General features: G+C 57.3%; 1 protein-coding gene across 3 annotated transcripts; it reads right to left on the bottom strand.

The window, feature by feature from the left end:
- Positions 1-773: 773 nt before the first annotated feature.
- On the bottom strand, positions 774-19,755 carry GRAMD1A (GRAM domain containing 1A). 3 transcript variants are annotated; one of them, XM_082608123.1, is made up of 19 exons: positions 19,606-19,755; positions 15,034-15,244; positions 14,920-14,940; positions 14,358-14,442; positions 14,125-14,228; positions 13,948-14,043; positions 13,111-13,191; positions 9,699-9,811; positions 9,376-9,526; positions 8,648-8,846; positions 7,477-7,620; positions 5,787-5,905; positions 5,552-5,694; positions 4,885-4,988; positions 4,624-4,797; positions 4,434-4,521; positions 3,108-3,215; positions 2,904-3,024; positions 774-1,232 (listed from the first exon to the last, which is right to left on the bottom strand). In XM_082608123.1, exons 1-19 carry the CDS (start codon positions 19,611-19,613, stop codon positions 1,140-1,142), a joined length of 2,163 nt encoding a protein of 720 aa, XP_082464249.1. In that variant the 5' UTR covers positions 19,614-19,755; the 3' UTR covers positions 774-1,139. The 3 variants fall into 3 exon arrangements, with proteins under 3 accessions (XP_082464249.1, XP_082464250.1, XP_082464251.1); XM_082608124.1 differs by lacking the exon at positions 19,606-19,755 and adding an exon at positions 15,343-15,359; XM_082608125.1 differs by lacking the exon at positions 7,477-7,620.
- Between the last annotated feature and the right edge of the window lie 473 nt (positions 19,756-20,228).

The following is a 20,228-nucleotide window of genomic DNA, read 5'->3' as shown; positions in this document are numbered from 1 at the left end:
GGTCCCCACTACATGACTTACTTTTTTCTCCCGTCAAGTTTTCTGCCATAATAGTAATATTTATTGACTACTTACTCTGTGCAGACCCTGTTATAAGCAGCCACCTTTATTAGCTCCTTGAAACCTTATAAAGCGGTTCTCAAAGTGGGGTCCCTGGACAATCAGCATCACCATCACCTGGGAACTTGTTGGAAGTGCAGGATCTCAGCAGACTCACCCCAGACGTGCTGAGTGGGAAACTGAGGGTGGGGTCCGGCATTCTGCTTTTTAAAGAGCCCTCCAGGAGATTCTGATGCAGCTAAAGTTCGAGAACGACTCACTTCTAACAACCCTGGGAGACAGGTGTTATTCTTTTTTTTTTTGCAGCACGGCATGCAGGATCTGAGTTCCCTGACCGGGGATCAAACCCACACCCCCTGCAGTGGAAGCGCAGAGTCCTAACCACTGGGCCGCCAGGGAAGTCCCCAACAGGTACTATTCTTATGCTCATTGTACAGAAGAAGCCGAAGCTCAGAGAGGTTGACCTGCTCCAGGTGACATGCCCACTAAGTATCAGAGGTAGGACTGAACCAAGCCACCAGCCACTAGTCTGTCCTCACAGCCCCCACACTGGACCCTGATGGTGCAAAGCTTGTGAAAGATGCTCAGGAATTCCAGGTCGCGTCAGTGATTGTGGCCCCAGAAAATGGACGGTACGCCCCTCCTACCACAGTGGGATCTGAGTGCAATGGGAGGCTCCCACCCACTCCCAGGGCCCCGCAGGCACAGCCACAGCCATTTCCAACCCTTTATTGGGGCTCTGTCAGCCCCAAATAAATATAATACATTAAACCCAGAGCTGAGGGAATCGTGCACCCCGGGAGGTGCCCCCCATAACCCCAGCCGAGCACAATAAGTTAGTGGGGGGCCTGCCGAAGGCCGGGCCAGTGCCCTGGCAGGGCAGGCGATGGCAGCTGGACTCACACACGCTGGTCTAAAGTGCATCTCGGTTCTGTGGTCCCCATGTCTGTGTGGCCCCTGGCCGGGCCACCGGGAGGGGTGGGCGGGAGGTTCCCGGCGCTCACACCGAGCCAGCAGTGGCCACCGAGCCTCTGTGTCCATCTGTCCATTTGGGGGGATGGCTGAGTGACCAGATATCCTCAGGAGAAGCTGTCGTCGGACCGTGGCTGGGAGTCGAAGGGAGGGTCTGAGATGGTGATGCCTTGATGCAGCTTCTCCAGCGAGAACTTCATCTGGGGGAAGAGGTGGGCAGGGTGGGGGATGAGTGCTGGGAGGGGTGATGCATCCCCCAACATGCTGCAGCTGAGGAGCTGGGGAAAGTCCAGAGAGGCCAAGGTCAGCCTGTGCCTCTGCACCCCAGCCATTCTGCACCCAGTTTTACTTCTCATAGGCAGCAGGTGGAAGGGGCCCAGGTGGCCTGGGTTCAAGTCCTGGCTCTGCTACTTACTGGGTAACCTTGGGCAAGTCCCTTAACTGTCCCAGGTCCCTCAGCTGAAACGTGGGTCCGTAACATACCTGCTTCACAGGATTAATTCAGGAATCTGACGGGTGAACGCCTAGGACCTGGCGCACAGGAGGTGCTGGGTACACGTTAGCTATTCTTATTCCCTGCCGTGCGACCTTGGGAATGCCTCTACCTCAACGTTCCTGTCTATCAGATGGGGGGTAACAAGAGCACCCCCCTCGGAGGCTGGCCATGAGAAACAAATCAGTTGGTCATTTTAGCTCTTAGAACAGCCCGGCTCAATTGGTGTCTGCTGTTAGTATTAATTTGTGCAGTCAATCCCATGCCCTTGGCAGTTTGAGAGGAAAATAATCAGAATTGAACTGAGGATGGGAAGGCCCTGACCTCCCTCTCTCTGAGCGACGGGACCCCAGTCTCAGTGATCCCTCTCCCCTGTCCTGCACAGCCCTTTCCTGCATGAGCATCTCCCTCTGAGCGTGATTTCAGGGTGCAATGAGGCCCTTAAAGGTGGGCCTCAGCATTACGGTCCATAGTGAACAGGAATGATTTTCACCATCACCCAGCAACGTGGGCTCTGATGCCCTTGGGCACCCAGCCAATGCCAGATGCTCCCAGCGCCTGGCGTCTGTGCTGACACCTCCCCCCCACACATTTACTGAGCACCTGCTTTGCGGGATCTCACTAACAACAGTGAATGCAGGTGAGGTGTTTGCATGAGCTGGGCACTACTCAGATGCTAACTCCTTTAATCCTCACAGCAGCCTTTGAGGTAACATCGATTATCATCCCATTTACAGAGGAGGAAGCCAAGGCCCCAGTGGTGAAGTCACTTGCACGAGGTCACAGGTCAGAATTTGAACCTGGCCGTCTGAATAGATGCTGCCAGCGAATTACAGTGGTTGTCTGGGGCAACCCCTTCTGGAGATGAGATCCCAATAACCTTTGGAGAACCTCTTTCCCACCTTCACGTGACCCCTTAGTCACCTCATAGGCGGGGAGGGGTTCAGTGACCAAGCCTTATCCATCCCTGGCCACTATGACTGGTTCAGGGATGGGAATGTGACCCCAGTATCCAGTAAGAATGAGCTCTTTCCTTTGGATGTTACCCTGGAACTGTAGGTACCGTATTGGTCATCCTAGGATGCCCCAAACAAAGGCAACCCTGGGGGTGGGCAGAGTCCAGAGATGGTAAGAGAGACTGATTCTTACTACTATTGAGCGGCTGGATCCAGCCATGCCTGAAGTCGGACATCCCTGGACTTTTTTCCCAGGATGAGAACCAATAAATTCTTTCTTCCATCCCACTGATTTTTCCAGCAACCCTGGGAGGCAGGGACTATGAATGGCTTCCTCATTTAACAGAGAAGGAACGTGAGGCCCAGATGCATATGCCACATCTTGGGATTTGAATGCAGGATCCCACAGCCTAGAGCCGCACCTCGTCCAGGAGCTCCACAGAAGCCCGCAGGATCTGCCTCCACTTGTGCACCTCGACGCTGTGGAACTGCTTCTGCAGGGCCAGGATCTCCGCCCACTCCGTGGCCGTCTGGGGGAACTTGCTGTGGGGGATACAGGGCCTGAGTGGGGTCTGGGCCTCCCCCGACCTGCCCAAGCTCCCAGCTCCCTGGGGCTACCCACTCACCCCTTGGCCAGGGCCAGACTGTGCCAGGACTCGAAAGTGTGGGCTGTCCTCTCCAGGGACCAGAGGCGGTAAAAGAGGAGGACGTTGAGGGCAATGAGGACGATGAGGCTGGGGGGAGAGGTCAGAGGTCAGGAGTCAGGATACCAACGTTCCCACAAGTGGGGGGTCACCCACGTGACCACACCTTGAAGGGGTGCCATGATTCGCCCTCTTTTCAGAGGAGGAAACTAAGACTCAGACAGGGTGAGTGACATGCCTAGGGTCACACAGTCCATAAGCAGCAAAGTCAGGGTTCAAACCCAGGCCTGTCTGATGCCCGAGCCCTCAACTGCTGCTCCAGGCCACCTCGCTGGGGGAGCTGGGGGCATGGAGTGAGGACAAGGGGCTGAAGCTGAGGGTGAGACACAGGTGAGGGGAGGGCAGGACGCAGGACCCTACCTCACACAGATCCTGAGGAGGCAGAGAGGGGGAAACAAAGAGATGAGAGCCGCCCAGCCGGTCCTGGCCACCCCCGGCCCCGGCAGCCCTGAGCTGAGCGCACCGCACAGCACCTCACTGGACCTGCTGCTGTTGGCAAACTGAGGCCCAGAGAGGCTGAACGTGTGGCCGGTCTCTCACTGCCCAGGGTCTGCGGGGAGCACGGATCTCACTTCCACTTCCTCAGAGCACCGGGCCCCTAGCCCCGGCCTCTGTGCGTGTCTGTCTCCCCGCCTAATCCCCGTGGGGTCTCAGCTCAGAGGCCTCTGCTTTCCTGGGAAGCCTTCCCTGACGGCCTACCTGTCCGGCCTGGAGGAAGCCTTCACTGGCCTCCGAAGGCTTCCCTGTCCCCTCCGCCCACGTTTCCTCCATCACCACCCCATCCCTCTGGTCTGGTGCCAGGTCTGTCTCCCCCCAGGGCTGCTGGTCGCTACTGTGTCCCTCGCATCACACAGCTCAGGGCTGGGCGCAGAAAACCTGAATGAAGTGTAAGTGACATTGCTCCTTTTGCACACCTCTCCTGGTTCACCTAATTCCGGCTCCCTTGGGGGCCTGCTCCTCCAGCCCCGGGGGCGAGGTCAGGCCCCTCTGACCGCCCCCCCCAAGAGCCCCGAGGCTTCCCTCTCCCTGCAGGGACGACCTCGCCATGGCAGACTGAGCAGTACACCATGTGAGGAGCCCTGCTGGGCGCATACTCAAACGTCACCTCCTTCAATCCTCGCTATGGGGTGGGGAGCCCGTGCTCTCACGTGAGCAGAGACCCAGAGAGGCCAAGCACTTGCCCAAGCTCACACAGCCAGGGTGCAGATCCAGGCCTGTCTGACCCCCAAGCCCGGCCCCCTTACTCACACAATGCTGATGAGAACCAGGGCGCTGGGGATGCCTGCCCCGGGGCCCTGGTCCACGGACGGTTCCAAGAAGCGGGAGCTGAGGGAGCCTGCGGGGGAGCAACTCGGAGTCAGACAGACTCATCCCCGCTCACCCCACCCGGACCCCCAGCTCCTCCCCCGCACCCCCCCCCAGGCCTGACGGAACTCACCTGAGGGGTGCATGCCAGCCCGGGCGCAGGGGTCAGTGTCCGGGTGCTGCGGCCCGTCACCGTGGGCCCTCCAGCTCAGGGGCCGCTTCCGCCTGCGCAGGCCGGACAGCAGCCCGCGTGCATCCTTCCCGCCTTCCTCCAGAGACAGCTTCTCGGCCTTGGAGAGCTCTCGCTCTGCAGACACGAGAGAGGGCCCTGCATGTCTGCGCCCGGCCAGGCCCCGACCCTGTCTGTGGCCCTGGCCGGACCCCTGTCCCCTACCCAGGTGGTGGAAGTAATCTTCGATGCCGCTCCACGAATTCTTCTCAATGAGAGACTTCACAAGGCTCCAGGGCTGCTTCCGATAGCGGATCTCGGAGGACACTCTGGGGTCGGGGAAGGGGTGAGGGGGTCAGGGTCTGACTCCAGCCTTGCTGTCCCATTCCCGGGGGCAGCCTTCCCTCCCCTGATTCAGAGAGGGCCCCTTGTCACCCACAGACAAAACAGACACCCCCCAAGGGTTCCCTGTGATCCCCACTCAACCCACAGCCCCTTCTCCGTCCACACCCACCACCTTGGCAGGTCTCCCGCCTTCGGCGCTGTCCCAGCACTGCCCACCCAGACTGCCATCCTAGCCTACACCTCACCCTCAAACCCCTTCCATCTTGCTGCTGCGTCCAACTCCACACGGGCTTCTGAGAGACATCTCAGCAAGTCCCAAGCTGAGCTCCGATCCTCCCCCAAACCTGCCCCTCCCCACCTTCCCCTCCCAGTCAATGGCGGCTCCATCCTTCTGGTGGCTCAGGCCAAACACCTCAGGGTGTTTCTGACTTCTGCTCGCCTGCCACGGTGGCAACCAACATTCTGCAGCTGACTCGGGGTGGGGAGACTGGGGCAGGGGCCCTGGGACCATCAGGGGATCAGGTGGAGGGGCCGGGCCACCGCTCACCGGAGGCGGGCCTTGTTCCGGGCAAGGCCCAGGATGCAGTAGCGGTGGGCAGTGTAGAAGTAGTCTTGGTAAGGGATGCCCTGCGTCAGCACCTCTGAGTCCACCACACACCCGCCTGCCTGCGGGCCGTGCCGGAACAGCGTCTGTGGGGCCAAGGGAGGAACAGGGAGTCAGCACCATGCCCCCCACCCTGGCCCCCGGCCACCCCACCCGCTGGCCACCCTGCCTGGCACACCTGTGTCTCCACCACAGAGGCGCTCTTGGGCCCCAGCGGGTTGTTGATGGGAATGGTGTAGGTCAGCACTCGGCGCTGGTGGCACTTGCTGTCCCCGCTCCAGGGGCTCAAGGTCACGTCTGGAGGATGGAGGGGCAGAATGAAGACACCATTCTCCCGTCCTTTGCCCACAGGCTGTAGGAGACTCAGCTTTTCTGGAAGGTTCCAGTTCTCTGGGGACTTGCCCTCAAACCTGCGCCTCCTCCCTGCCCCCACTCCAGTGTCTGCCCCATCTTCCCTCTGGACGCCCACAACTTCAGATGTTGACGATCCTCAGAGCTGGGACCTCTCTCCTGCCTACACTTCTCAGCCCTCCTGGGCCACCTCCTCTACCCCTGCAGCCCCCGTCTCCTCTCTCTACCAGTCCTGGCTTCTCCCCTGGGCCTCAGACCTAGGGTCCTGCGACCTCTTAAACACCTTCCCCTGGAAGTCCGCAGGGCCCCTCACACCCACTGGCCTCTGCATCTCCTCAAACACATCCCTCCTCGCCCCACTGTCCTCCAGGCTTCCTGCAGAGCCCTGAGCCTCGTCCTGGACACTCCCTCCCCGTCTATTCACTGACCGCCTGAGCACTGTCCCAGTTCAGCCCATCCTTGTCTGTCCAGGGCCCCTCTTCAGCCTCCCCCTGAGCTCCTGGCCTCAGTCTCCACCTCTGGTCCAGCGGTAGCTTCTCAAAGCCAAGCCTGACCCTGTCCCTTATCAGTCTACAACACTCCATGGCTCCCCAGGACTGCCAGACAAAGTCTGAGCTCCTCAGTCTGATGTGCCAGTCTCTCCAGGATATAAGCATAGTTTGGGGGGACTTGAGTGCCCCCAACACAAGGCATAGTCTTACTCATTCTGCAGGGGATTCTACGTGGTTCATTTTCATCAATACAGAAAAAAGAAACAGAGAAAACTACCATCTGAGTAGGCCCTCCCCAACTTGAATCTCTTTTGCAGCCTCCCGAGCTCCCTGCTAGTCCCCTGGTCAGCCCTTCTGCCTGCCCTGGTGCTGTGGCTTCCCCTCTCCACACCTGGGCCACAGGGGCCCAGCCGCAGGGGGCTTCTCCCAGTGCCAGCCTCCAGCCTCAGGATCTTTGCAGGTACCCTGCTGGCCTCCTGGATTCCTTCTCCCACCTCCTCCACTTTCCCTATGAAAGTTCCTCCTTCAGGCCTTAGTTTCAATGTCACATCCTTCCAGCAGCCTTTCCTAACACCCCCCAGAACACAGTCCCTTCCCTCTCTGACATACACACTTATCTGCCCGAGTATCTGTTTACTGCTATTCTCACTAGATTCTGGAATTCATCTGTCCTGGTCTCTGCACGGGCCTGACAGAGTGCTCATTAACCCGTATTTATTAAATGCTTACTATCTGCTACTGTTCTAGGCACTTTTCTAGAATTAACTCATTTAGTTCTCATGAGACCCTGACAAGGCAGGTAACTAGTATCACACCCGCATCACACAGAAGAAACCGAGGCACAGAGAGGGTCCGCACCTGGCCCAAGGCCACTCAGCTGGTAAGAGGCGGAGCCCCTCTGGCCTCACAGACGCTGCTTTTAACTCCCCAGCCTGCCACACCTGATCTGCACAGCAGTGCCTGCCCGTCTCCTGGCCGGCCCCTCCTCACCCCCTCCCATGTACCTTGGTCACCTCGGCCCCTGACCTGTGAACTTGCACTGCTGCAGGAAGCCCTGCAGGAAGGGCGAGTCTGAGAACAGCATCTGCTGGAGCCGCTCAGCACCCACGTGGAAGACGGAGTTGATGAGGAGACGACCGGAGAGGTCGGGAAGGAGGGCCGCCAGGTCGGCTGGGCGACAGAGAAGGACAGGGGATGAGGGTGCCTGCGTTCCTCGGTTTCCCTCTGAATGACCGCTCCTCCCCACTCCCAGGTCTTGTGGGGTGCCTGGGCAGCCCCGTCCTCCTGGACCAGAGCAGACACAGACACGGAGCTACTCAGCCCCCTCCACCACAGGATGGCTTTAGGGTGGGCGTGTGCCCCAAGCCCAGACAATCAAAGCTACCACCATGGGTTCAAGGCGGAGCACACACCTAGGCTCACGCACCTGAGGTCCCAGTGATGACAGGGGTGGGCCTGCTCATTAGCTTGAGCTTTCGGCCCCAGTGATTGGTTCAGGGGTGGGTGGATGGGGGTGTGTGTGTGTCCCAAGCCAGGCCATCAGCCACAGTGATGGGCTCAGGGGTGGGCTTGCTCTCCAGTCAGAACCAACCCTAGAGCTTTTGGTACAGCCACTGGGAAAAGCATGCTTTCTCTCTGCTAGGCTTGTCTGGGGCAGGGCTGGGGCTCTTTCTGCCACAAGAGTAGAAGCTATCTGAGAATAAAGTTGGCACAGAGAAAATGGAAATGATGATGATGATGATGGTAATGATGATGATGATGATATAATAACAGCCAACACTTACTAACTGGCCCAAACACTTTACCTGTATTAAGACATTTAATTCTCTCAATGACAACACTATGAAGTGGGTAGTATTATTGCTAACCCCAGGTGAGGAAAATTTTTAGATGAGGAAAATGAGGCTCAGAGAGGTTGAATAATTTGCCCAAGTCACACAGCCAGGAAGCAGTGTGGCCGGGATTTGAGCCCCAGCAATCTGGCTTCAGAGTCTATACTCCTATCCACCCTGCTAAGCTGCCTGCAAAGCAGAGCTAAATACGGACAGATTTCTAACAACACCATTTAAACGCCTTATCTTATCTGCCTACTCTGTGGACTTTTCAGTCCCATGAGCCAGCGAATCCCTGGGTGCAGCCCGTGTGAGTGAGGTTTGTCACGTGTACCCAAAGCAAACGAATCGGCCACCTGCCTTACCTTCCTCCCCCGTGGATGAGGAGGAGTTACTCGTGTCTGTCAACAGCTCCTCGCTGGGCAGCAGATCCAAGGGGCCCAGGGAGGCGGGCCCGTCAGGTGGGGCGGGCTCTGAGCTCGTGGGTTCAGCCACCGGGGTCACTGTCTGGCTGGAGGAGGCGTCTGGCTGGCTGGCTGGCTGCCCCTCCTTGTCCTCCTCTGCCTGCAGAGAAAAGCTTAATCCAGCCTTGTCCCAGCCTAAGGGCCCCTTGTGTACCCACAACCCTCAGAAGGCTTCGAGACTGTAGGAGAACCAGTGCCGGGGAGGTCACGTGTAGCTCCTAGCTGAGCTACGAGGGGCCCTGGGGCCACCCAGACGAGGACTCCTCTCAGCCTCTCAGCCAGGCCTGTCTTGGATGCCTGGGCCATGAGCTTTCTTATGCCTGTCCTGTCCATGCCTTACCTGTTTGTATCCAACCTCATCCAGCCAGCCAGCCCTCTCTCGGCTCTTGTCTCTCCCGCTTCCCATCTATCTACCTGTCCCACCTTTGCCTGTCTCTCTCTTTCCCTACCTGTGCCTAGTCTCCTTGCCCATCTTCCCAGCTCCATTCCATCCCTCCATCCATCCCCTCACTTACCCCTCCAGCCACCTCTTCTCTGTCCATTCCCTCCCTGTCCCCCTCAATCTGTCTGTCCCTCTCTCTCCCCGACACCACCCAGCACCCTCCTCACTCCTCCACGCGCCTGCTCACCCCGTGGTCTGCGTCACTGCTGGCTCGGGAAAGGCTGGGGGTGATGCGGCCACGGCGCGAACCTGCCGGGCTCGGCTCCTGGCTGTGGTCAGCTGCCCCTGAGGAGGTGATGTCGCTCAGGGCAATTACATCTCCCACTTCCTTGGGGCTCCTACAGAGAAACAGAGGGAGTGAGACCGCTGCATCTTTGAGACCCCACACACCCTCCTGGTCTCCCAGACTTTGTACCCCCGCCTCAGTCCACCCAGGACTCCAGGAGCTCTGCACGCAGCCCCTGCTCTGTCCTCCCAACCCCCGGAACCAGCCTCCAGCCACCGACTCACCCTAGACCATTCAGCTGCAAGGGGCAGACATAGTCTTCATCCTCGCTGGTGAGGCCCAGCTCTGAGCCGTAGCACTGATGCACCAGGTGCCAGAGCTCTCGGGGACTCAGCGTCTGGGCAGGCAGGACGTTAGGTTGGCCTCCACCTTATCAGGGCCAGAGCCCTTCCACCCGCGCCCACCGGCCCTCAGCCTCAGCAGTTCCCCTGGTGTCCACAAGGGGGAGCATGACCTCCCATCCCAGACCTCTCCCAACCTCACTCCGCACCCCATCGCATAGGAGCCAGTGTGCTCAGGAATTCTCCCTTAGGTCCTCACAGTACTTCCACAGCTACAGGTTAAAGTTCCCAGTTTTACAGAGAATATGAGGCCCAGGGTGGAGAACTTGTGCTTGAGGTCAACTCTGGGGTTCAAACCCAGCGACTCCAGAGCCAATGCTCCCACCTGCCATGCTGTCCTGCCCCCAACTACTTGCCCAGGTGTCCTCAAAAGCTACCCATGGCTGGAGTGGCTGGATGACGCTGATGAGATACTAATAGTAATAATAGTCGCAGTAGCAGCAGCTGACATCCGCTGAGTTGTCACCAAGTGCCAGGCATTCTTCTAACCCTTCACGCGTGCTAACTCAACAAGTCTCCAAAACCATTCTGTAAAGTAGGTGCTGAGATTGTCATCATTTTAAGATAATGATGCTGAGGCACAGAGGTGGGTGATGTCATCCAATTAGGAAGTGGCCGTGTTGAGATGTGATCCCAGGGGGCTGGTCTAGCCCTAGAGCTAACCACTGGACTACACTGCCTCCCACGAGCTGACATTTCCAAGCTCTTATTCTAGGCCCAGCTCGGGTGCTGTGAAGGAGGGACGGTCCCCATCTGACCATTGGGGTTCAGTGACTCGCACTCGGTGACGGGGCTGAACTCCATCCCCAGCAGTTTGGCTGCCCTTGCCCTCCTTGGAGACTTTGACACTGCACTGTCCCTCCCTCGGGCTCCTGCTCCAGTGCTCTCGCCCCTGAGGATGGCCATAGCTGGAGCCGCCCCTGAAGACAGGAAGTGAGTGCAGCCCTGCTGGAGGAGTGGGTTGGGGCCTTCTGAGGTGCTACAAGCCAGCAGTAGCAGACACTGTGTGATGCCTACCTGACATCTATCCACCCTCCCTTCCTGCCAGCAGAACCCTGATTTGTTTGGGGTGAAAAATCTTCCCAAGCCCCAGGGAATTATAACTGGCTTATATCAACTCATTGTTCCTTTGCCACATACCCAGCTTCCTGTGCAACCAAGGGTGATCATGTGACCAAGTTTTGGCCAAAGAAACACAAGGAAAAGTCTGCTAAAGGAGGCTTTCCCTTCCTGATAAAGGAATGCCCACTTTCCATCCATCCCTTTCTTCTTTCATGTTTGGGACACTTAACTGAGGGCATGACATCTGGAGCTGTGGCAGCCACCTGCAACCATGAGGCAACAAGCATGTGGACAAAGCATCAATATGCAGAAGGACGATGGTGTGGAATAATGGACAAGAGCTTGGGTCCTTGATGACATAGGGAGCCCTCAAATCTACCCTGGATTGCCTGCCTCCAGACCTCCTGTTACATGGGCATCAGTGTGATTAAGTGGACTCCAGAGCCTGACTGTAATGGGTCAGAATCCCAGCTCTGCCACAGAAAAGCATATGTGCCCACGGGCAAGGCTTTCCCTCTGTGCTTCACTGGTGAAATAAAGATACTAACCACACTGCCTTGAAGGGTGGTTGTGATGATTAAATAAGTTCATTCATGGAGAGCTCAGGACAGTTCCTTGCACCCAATAGCTCTGGTTAAGTGTTAGCTATTATTATGATCATCTGAAGTAATTCAGTATCTGTTTGTTTAAACCATTGTCTGGTTGGGTTTTCAGCTACTTGCAGCTGAATGCATGCTACATAAACTCATGCAACCACAGTGGGCATTCCAGGAGAGCACACTCAGGGCTGACCCATAATAGACTATCAGAATGTGAAGAGTAAAAGTCTGAAATCCCTTACTCAAAATCTTTGGGGTAAGACTTGATTCAAAATTAAGAAATTTGGGGATTTAAGAAAGATAATACACTGCCTATACTATGATACAGCACTAAAAATATCTATATTATATTTAGGATCCAGTAAGTACAGTGTATACCAGAGGTTCTCAAAGCACGGTCCAAGGATTTCTGGGCATCCCCTAGATGCTTTTAGGGAACCGTAAGGGCAAAATTATTTTCATAAGTATGGTAAGTGTTACCAGCAGTGTATCACTTGCCTTTTTCACCTTTATTCTCTCATGAGTGTACAGTGGAGTTTTCCAGAGACTATGTGATGTCATCATTGTCTTGGTGGCTAATGTAATGCGTGTTTGTGTATCTTGTGTTTAAAAATTTCCCAGTTTCGGGACTTCCCTGGTGGTCCAGTGGTTAAGACTCTGTGCTTCCACTGCAGGGGGGCGCGGGTTCGATCCCTGGTTGGGGCACTAAGATGCCACATGCCATGCAGCGAGGCCAAAAAATTAAAGAAAAAAAAAAAAGACACATTGAAAAACTTACTCTCTGTGGGAGGCCTTCCCACTGACCCACTGCACCACTACCTCTCCCAAGCCTGCCCTCCTTCTGTTCCTTTCTCAAACTTTGAACACTTCAAAACAAATTTTCCCAGTTTCAATTTCTAATACAGTATATATTGATAGATATACTCTACTTAAACAGAAGCTCTTTGGAGTCTATAATTATTTTAAAGAGTGTAAAGGATTCCTGAAACTACAGAGTTTGAGAATCACTGGTATATTCTGTACTGGATACTATAATATTATACTGAATCACAACTATATTTAAGATTTACCCCAGTCATTCACATTATTATTTTTTGGTCCTGAAACATATGAAAAGTCCCATTAATTGAGATAAATACAGACCTGTGTTATACAAGAAGCACACGTGGTGTTTTAAGTTTAAATTAATTAAAACTGAAATTAAATTAAAAATGCAGATCCTCAGTCACACTAGCCACGTTTCAAGAGTTCAACAGGCACGTGTGGCCAGTGGCTACCATATCGACAGCGCAGCACAAAACTCTGTTAGACTGATGATAGGGACTGTAAACCATGTCAGCTCAAGTCAGGTTTTGCTTTACCAAAAACCTCCCCATCTTTGGAGCATTTCTGATTTGCAGGTGGTGACTAAGGGGCTGTGAGTACGCATTTCTCATGGGCAGGGTGTGGCACCGGAGCCCGTGGCGGCCCCCTGCGGGGGCCTCTGGAAGAGCTGCAGGCACATTGGGTCTGGTGCCCATGGAGAAGAGCTGGAGGGGTCCTCCAGTTCCCCGAGTCCTGGCATCCCTGGGTCCATGGTCCCCCCACCCCAGCCCTCCCCCTAGCTCCCCTGCCCAGGATTCGCCCAGGCCCACCTTTTCAAGCAGTGCGTTCTGCCAGAGGCGGAAGATGAGGAGGAAGCAGCGATCTCGGGCCCCAAAGGAGGTGAAGAAATGCTGCAGAAGAGAGAGGGGTGTGAGCCCTGGGGGAGAGACAAGGCTGGAGGGAGGAGGAAGCTCCACCCGCTACACCCTGTTCCCGGTTCTCCATGCTGATGTATTCATTCATCCCTTCCTTCACTCATTCCACAGAATATCTGTCCTATGCCCAGCCCAGCACTGGATGACCCTGGAGTCACCACGATGAGGAGATGGCCCCGGGCCCTGGCCCCAGGGCTCACAGTCCAAGGCGGGAGACAGGGTCAGCCCAAACTGGCTGGGCTGCTTGGGGGAAGCCCAAGGCACATTCCCCGTCTCCTATGCCCGGAGTGGGTGGCCAACGGATCCCCTTTTGGCCAAGAAAACACAAAGGGAAGTCTGCTTGAAGTCTTCCCGCCCCATTTCCTTCTCCAGTCCCGTCTGGACCACTGGTGTGAGGCAGCCCCCTTGGACCCTGAGGCAACAATCATGATACATGGAGCATCAGGGAAGGCTTCCCGGTGGAGGAGGCCTCTGAGCTGATAGAATTTTTCTGTTAATACTATCCCTGAACAGCTGTGTCAGGGGACAGACTGCAGGGCCTGAGACAGGAGCAGGTGCAGGAGTCCAGGTCAGAGACTACAGGAGCCCACGCTGGGGCCGGGAGAATAAAGAGAAAGGGAAGATGAGAGAAGCTGGGTGCTGAGTCAACAGGGCTCTGGGTGGTGGGGAGGAGAGAGGAGCCAGTGAAGATCGGGGACCCCGGGGACCCTGTCTGCTGGTCCTCTCGCTCACCTTCTCATTCTCCGTGCAGATCTGGATGGCGTTGGGGATCAACTTGGCCGTCTTTTCCTTCTTCAGACACGTCACTTCCTTCAACTGGATGGAAATCTGAGGACAAAAGACAGGTCAGAAGGGGCCAGGGCCCTGACTGCCCTGGGGCCCCTCCTCGTCCCAGGTCGGTCAGCTCACTGTTGTCTCCCAGCGGAAGATGTTGCTGTAGAAGCAGATCCAGTTCTCGGAGAGATAGAGGCGGCCTTGGAGGAGGATCTCGCGCTGCAAGGCACAGGAGTAATCTGAGGCGGCCGAGGGGAGAGACGGGCAGACATCCGAGTCACACGGCTGTCCTGGCCGCTGGGCCGGCACATGCGGGAGGGTCGGGAGGGCAGAGCTGGGAGCCCCGGGTCTGGCTGGCAGGGACTCACCCACAATGAGGCGTTCGGCTTCAGGGAGCTTGCTGAACAGTTTACGGAAGTCCTCATTCCGCTGCTTGTACGTGGGGCTCAGCATCTGGGGGAAGTTTGGGAGGTGAGAACCGGGACAGGGGGCCACACCCCTAATTCTGTCCCCCAAAGCTCCCAGCACCCCTCAGTCTCCTAGCCTGGAAGGAGCCTCTCTGAGGCTTCAGCGTCTAGCTCACCTCTGGCTCCTACTGCCTGTAACACAAGAGTAACCATTACGAGAGCCATTTACGGATTGCTACCTAAGCCAGGTCCTGTGCCACGTACCCACCGGTATCACTGACTCTCAGGGAACGTTCCCTTAAGTCTACTAAGGTCAGAACTGTTTCTCAAGGAGAGAGAAACCCAGAGAGGTTAAGCAACTCACTCAAGGTCACAGAGCATGTAAGTAGCAGCATAGGATGTGACCCCCAGGTCTGCTGACCCCAGCACCCACTCCGTGACTACTGCAGCCAGGGGCCCCTGGCCCAGCACCTGTCCCCCTCCCTCTCATCCCTCCAGCAAGGCCCCCGGCCCCGATACTCACACTGTACCAGCTCTGCATCTTCTGTAAGAGAAAGGAATGGAGTCAGAATGAGCCTCGGGGTGCCCCTGCCCTCCCACCCCTCCCCCCACCGCACCTGGGCTTGCACCAACCGACCTTGCTGTTGCGGATGAAGTTCCGGCTGCCCAGGCTCTGGGTGCTGGGTGTCCCGGGCACCCCACCCTTCTCTGAGGAGCTATCTGACCCCTTCTCCACCATGGTACCCGGTTCCGGCTCAGGTGGGGGTCGGCTTGGCGGCAAGAGCTGAAGCCGCTTACGGAGCGATGGGGAGCTGCTTGGCGTGCTCCGGCCAGAGTGCGGGGTGGTGCTGCGGGAACAGGAGGGGCATGTGGGGAAAAACAGGCTGGGGTGGGGGGACAGGCCGGCGTGGGGGGCCCACCCATCAGCCCATTGATCCCCACCTACCCACCCTGCTCCACTTCCTAGCCATGTGACCCAGAGCAGGCCCCCTAGCTCCCCGGGCCTCGGTCAGTTCATCTGTAATCCAAGGGTGAGAAATGCATGCTCTCTTCTAGTTGTCTGGAGGGTTAAACAAATCAGTACATGTAAAGGGCTTCTAACAGAGCCTGGCACATAGTGAGCTCTCGGTAATGCCTGCTGGTCTTAAAATTAACTTATTAATTCATTCATACAGTAAATATTTATTGAACAACCACTTTCCACTCAGTGGCTTGAGCTAAAAACCTAAGCGTCTTCTTCTTTCCTACTCACCCCTCATTTTTCCTCTATTAGCAAGTCCCACATGGTCCAGCTCTCAAATCTATCTCTATTATTTCTATTTGGCCCACCTCCCCCTGCTCCAGCGGCCTGGCCCAGCCTCCATGGTCCCCTGGACATCACAGTAGCCTCCTCCCTGCTCAGGTCAGGGACCTCCTGGCTGAGTCCTCCCCCCCTGCATTCGACTCCAGGTGAAGGCAAGGTCCTCACCGCCTCTGCTCAGGGGCCAGTTCTCCAAGATACCTTCCCTCGCCCCTCCATGTAAACCACATCCCCTCTCCCGAGCCCCCTCCCTCTTCATCTCTCTCCTCAGCACTTCTCCCGCGTTTCAAATCCTCCCCCACCAGGAGGTGCACTTCACAGGGGAAGGGGTTTTTGTTCCCAGCTGCACCCCATTGCCTAGAATGAGGCCTGGCGCACAGCAGGTGCTCCGCAAGCTTCTGCCCCTGTGGACTGAGTGAGTGACTGACCCCCCCCGTGCCCCCCACCCTCCAAACTTGGATTCCACCCAGTGTACCACTGGCCCAACCCTCCGCAGGCTGAGGCCGCTGCAGATCTCAGCTGGACCACTTCCCTGTGACCTTGGGCAAGTGTCTGAACCTTTCTGTGCCTCAGTTTATTCTTGAGTATAATGGGGATAACAGCAGTATCCACCTCCCAGGGTTGTCTGGAGGACATACATACAGAGAGCCCACCACCTGGAAGGTGCTCTGGTTGATTAGGGACTTTCAGACTAAGATGGGACACGCAGCCCTGCCGCCACCCCAGAGCACTTGCTGCCAAGGTGCCACGCTGACCCCTGCACAGACACCTCAGCCTGGCATTTGGAGGCCAAACGGACACCAACCCCAGTCAGTCACCCCTAAGTGCACACGGAGCACCCGCCCTGCACCAGGCACTGGGGACACAGAAGTGGGCAAGACAGATGCAACACCTGCCCGCAGGGACCTGACATTCTGATGGGGGAACAGAGACGATCAGTAAGAGATCATATGAATAAAGATGATGATCTCAGACACTGGTCAGTGCTGTGAGGCAGCGCTGCTCACGGGGCAGCAGCAGCGGTGCCTGGAAGCTTTCAGAAATGCAGAGTCTGGAACCTGCCGCAGACCTCCTGAATCAGGAAGTGCGGGTGGGGCCCAGGAGACTCTAATGCATGTTCAAGTTTGAGGACCACGGAGATAAGGAGGGCTCAGTGGGTTGGTGTGCAAGGCACACTTGAGCTGAGCCCAAAGGACAAGGAGCAGATCTGGCAAAGGGCTGGGGAAGACTGTTTTAGGGGCAGGAACAGTGAGTTCGGCACAGGACTGAGTTTGGCAGGTCTGAGGAGGAGCGAGGTGGCCAGTGGGGCTGGGGAAGGAGGACAGGAGGCCACAGGCCCACCTGCAGGCCCTCTGGGCCCTGAGCAGGTGTTCAGGCTTCACCCTGACGGCCCTGGTGAGCTCGGGAGGGTTTAAAGGAGGGGTGACCACACTCCTCTCTTGCCTCATCTTCCTGCCTCTCTAGCCCGAAATGCAGACCCCTCCTCCAGCTATCCTACTCTCCTGCAGCTTCAGGTCTACAGGAGGGCCCCTGCAGACAAGTCCGACACACACAGACAGGGCCCAGCCTGCGCCCCCAGATCTTGCTCCTTGGCAGGACAAAGAGGAAGTGCTCGAGCCTGACAGCCCGGAGGCTGCCCAACCAGGCAGGCTGCAGCAGAGGGAAGGGAGGAGCCCAACACGGTGACATGGCTCAGGGACTTGGAAGAGAATGGGGTTTTGTCACTGCAGACACCTCACCTCCGGTTTCCCAGGCCTAAAGAGGCCAACAACTCCCTCTGGTCAGAGAGGGGCAGAGGCCTACACAGGTGTACACAAAAGGGAACCTCGATGTGGCTCACACACAGCCACTGTCACAGGCAAACTGCAGTTCCCCCCAGTTGTAAGAAGTCTCCCCTACCCCTCACCCCCCATACACCCTGCAGTAGTATCACAGGTATATTACAGTCACACACAAAGCCACAGAGTCTCAGCACAGTCACACACAAGGACGCCACAGCCACACACAAAGTCCCAGAAGTTACACACACATGCGCGTGCATGCATGCACAACACACACGCAGCTGCAGAGGGTCACAGAGACAGAAAACCATGCAAAGTCCCAGGTACATTCACACATACGGGCACAAGAAAGTCTCAGAGGAGACTTGAAAGCAAGTAACATTCCCACAGTTACAGAGAAAGCCACACAGTGAAAGAACAGTCACAGAGGACCCCAGCTAACACGTGCACAACCCAGGTAAATGAAGTCTAGGGTCAGCCCGGCTCTCATGGCATTCCCCATCTGGAGGGAAAGCCAGAGCAAAGACCTGCTCTTACGTGGCAAGGGATGGACATGTCAGCTGCTGTTTGCTGACTGACAAGAGAGCCCTGACACTCACACAGCCATGAAGGACTTGGGAAATATGCAGCCCCGGGAGGTCGTGGACACATCTCGATAACAGAGTGGCCAGGTACTGAAATCATGCATTGGGACATGCTTTATAAACTGTAACAGGGGAACAACATCAGTTACTATTATTGCTCCTGAGAGTCAAGGGTACACCCCAGGTCTCAGGAGGGAGGGTCCCAGGCTCACTATGAGCCACAAGGGGTCTCTCTCTCACTCACACAAAGCCCCAGAGGGTCCCAGCTGCTCACATGGAAGCCCAGGCACGTACAACGTCATGAAGGGACACACACAGGAACTTTCACACAAAGATGGAACCAGAAATAGATAAAAGGTACAACCCCAGAGGGTTTCAGTCATACTCAACGAGCCCCAGACACACAATAATGTCACACATGGACACACACAGGTGACTTACATTTGCACACAGAGCTAACAGGTTCAGAGGCAAATTATAAGCACACAGACGCAAAGGGTCATAGCAGCAAACAAAGAGCCCCTGATACATGCACACACACACTACAAAGTCACAACTGAACACACAGGCAACTTACAGTGACACTTGGAACCACAGATGGTATCCCAGATAAATTCACACACATGCACACAGCCAAGGAGGATCACAGCTGTCTGCACATTAGGAGACTTAGACACATGTACACACACTCCAAAGTCACAATCAGACATGCATAGGTCTGACGGGATGAGATACATTACACACACACAACCACGGAAGGTCACAGCCACGCACACAAAGCCCCAGACCCACACTAGTCACAATCAGACACACGCAGGGAGCTTACAGCAACACATGGAGCCACAGATGGAATTCGAGGTAAATCACACACACACGGAGCCAAAGAGGATCACAGCTGCCTGCACACTAGGAACACAAACACGCATACACACTTCCAAAACACCTACAATGCAAAATCTAAAATACTCTGGGCCCAGAGAGTAGGTCAATTCCGTGCCCACGACCCCAGAGGATCTCACACACGCGGTCGGCCGGCCAGCCACGCAGCAGCCCCCATCCGAGCAGCCCCGGGACCAGCAACAGATCACAACGGCGGGAGGGGGCCCAGACCGGGAGAGGCTGCTCCCGGGCTTGCCCCGGGCTCCGGGGCCTGGGGGCCCGGCCGGAGGGGGCTCGTCTGCGTCCTGCCTCGACCGCAGGCCCGAAGACCTGGGTCAACCTCGCGCACACCCCTCGCCTCCCAGAGGCGAAGGAGGCCCGGGGCGCTCCCGGAAGGCCGCGGTCCCCCCCGCGGGATGAGGCCGGGTTCCCCAGCCAAAGCCCCGCCAAGCCAACGAACCGGCCCCGGGGGCCTCCCCGCCGCCAGGGCCCATCCCCGAGTGCACCCATGGGCCCCCAACGCCTCCCTCCCCTCCCCCTGGCCGGCCCCCAGTGCACAAGCTCCCGGACCTCGTCTGCTGCCGCGCCACCCCCAGCCGAGCCCGAGGAGCCCCCTCCCCCCCGACCTCCTCCCGACCCTCCCCCGCCCCCGCCGCGGTCCTCACTCGAACATGGATGCGGAGCGGCGGGCGCGCCCAGCCGCAGGGCAGGGCCGGGCCCGGCTGAGCGTCCCCGCTGGGCAGGCCCCTCGCCTTCTTCGGCCGCCGCCCGCACCCGACCCCGCCGCCGCCCGCAGCCCGCCGCCCGCCGCCCGCCGCCCGCCGCCCGCACAAAAGGCCGGGGCCGCGGGAGGCAGCCGCAGCGTCAGCTCCCCCTTCCTGCCCCCGCCCCGTCGCGTCACAGCACCGCCCCCAGCCCGAGGAAGGGAGGGGGGAGGGGAGGGGAGGGACCGGCCGAGACGGGGAGGGGCGGCGGGGCCTAGATGGAGAGAGTCCGATACCTGCAGGGAGAAAGGGGCCGCAGGGAGGCGGGAGAGCAGGAGGTGAGAGCGAGAGGGGGCTGGCCAAGGCGAGGGAGGGACGGCGGCGACAGAGCGAGGCCACAGGGAGAGGGACGCGAGAGGGAGAATTAGAGAGGGAGGGACGGGGCGCTGGGGCAGGAAGAGCGAGACAGAGATGGAGAGGGGCGGCTGGGACGCCAGAGCACGGAGAGAGCAAGAGAGAGGAAGAGAAACAGAGGCTCTAAGGAGAGAGACAGAGAAGTGGACCGGGGAGTGGGAAAGACAGGA

The sequence above is a fragment of the Mesoplodon mirus genome (genome assembly GCF_964341445.2).
Source record: "Mesoplodon mirus genome assembly, chromosome: 19".
In the NCBI taxonomy this organism is placed as follows: domain Eukaryota; kingdom Metazoa; phylum Chordata; class Mammalia; order Artiodactyla; family Ziphiidae; genus Mesoplodon; species Mesoplodon mirus.
The sequence above is the reverse complement of the archived record's forward strand: the minus strand, read 5'-3'. Positions and strand labels throughout refer to the sequence as shown.

Excerpts from the sequence above, each read along its gene's own strand:
- GRAMD1A (XM_082608123.1), bottom strand. Across the intron at positions 14,443-14,919 it reads AGATGCAGAGCTGGTACAGT|ATGCTGAGCCCCACGTACAA; the intron begins GTGAGTATCGGG and ends AACTTCCCCCAG. Across the intron at positions 8,847-9,375 it reads GCAGTGACGCAGACCACGGG|GCAGAGGAGGACAAGGAGGG; the intron begins GTGAGCAGGCGC and ends TTTTCTCTGCAG.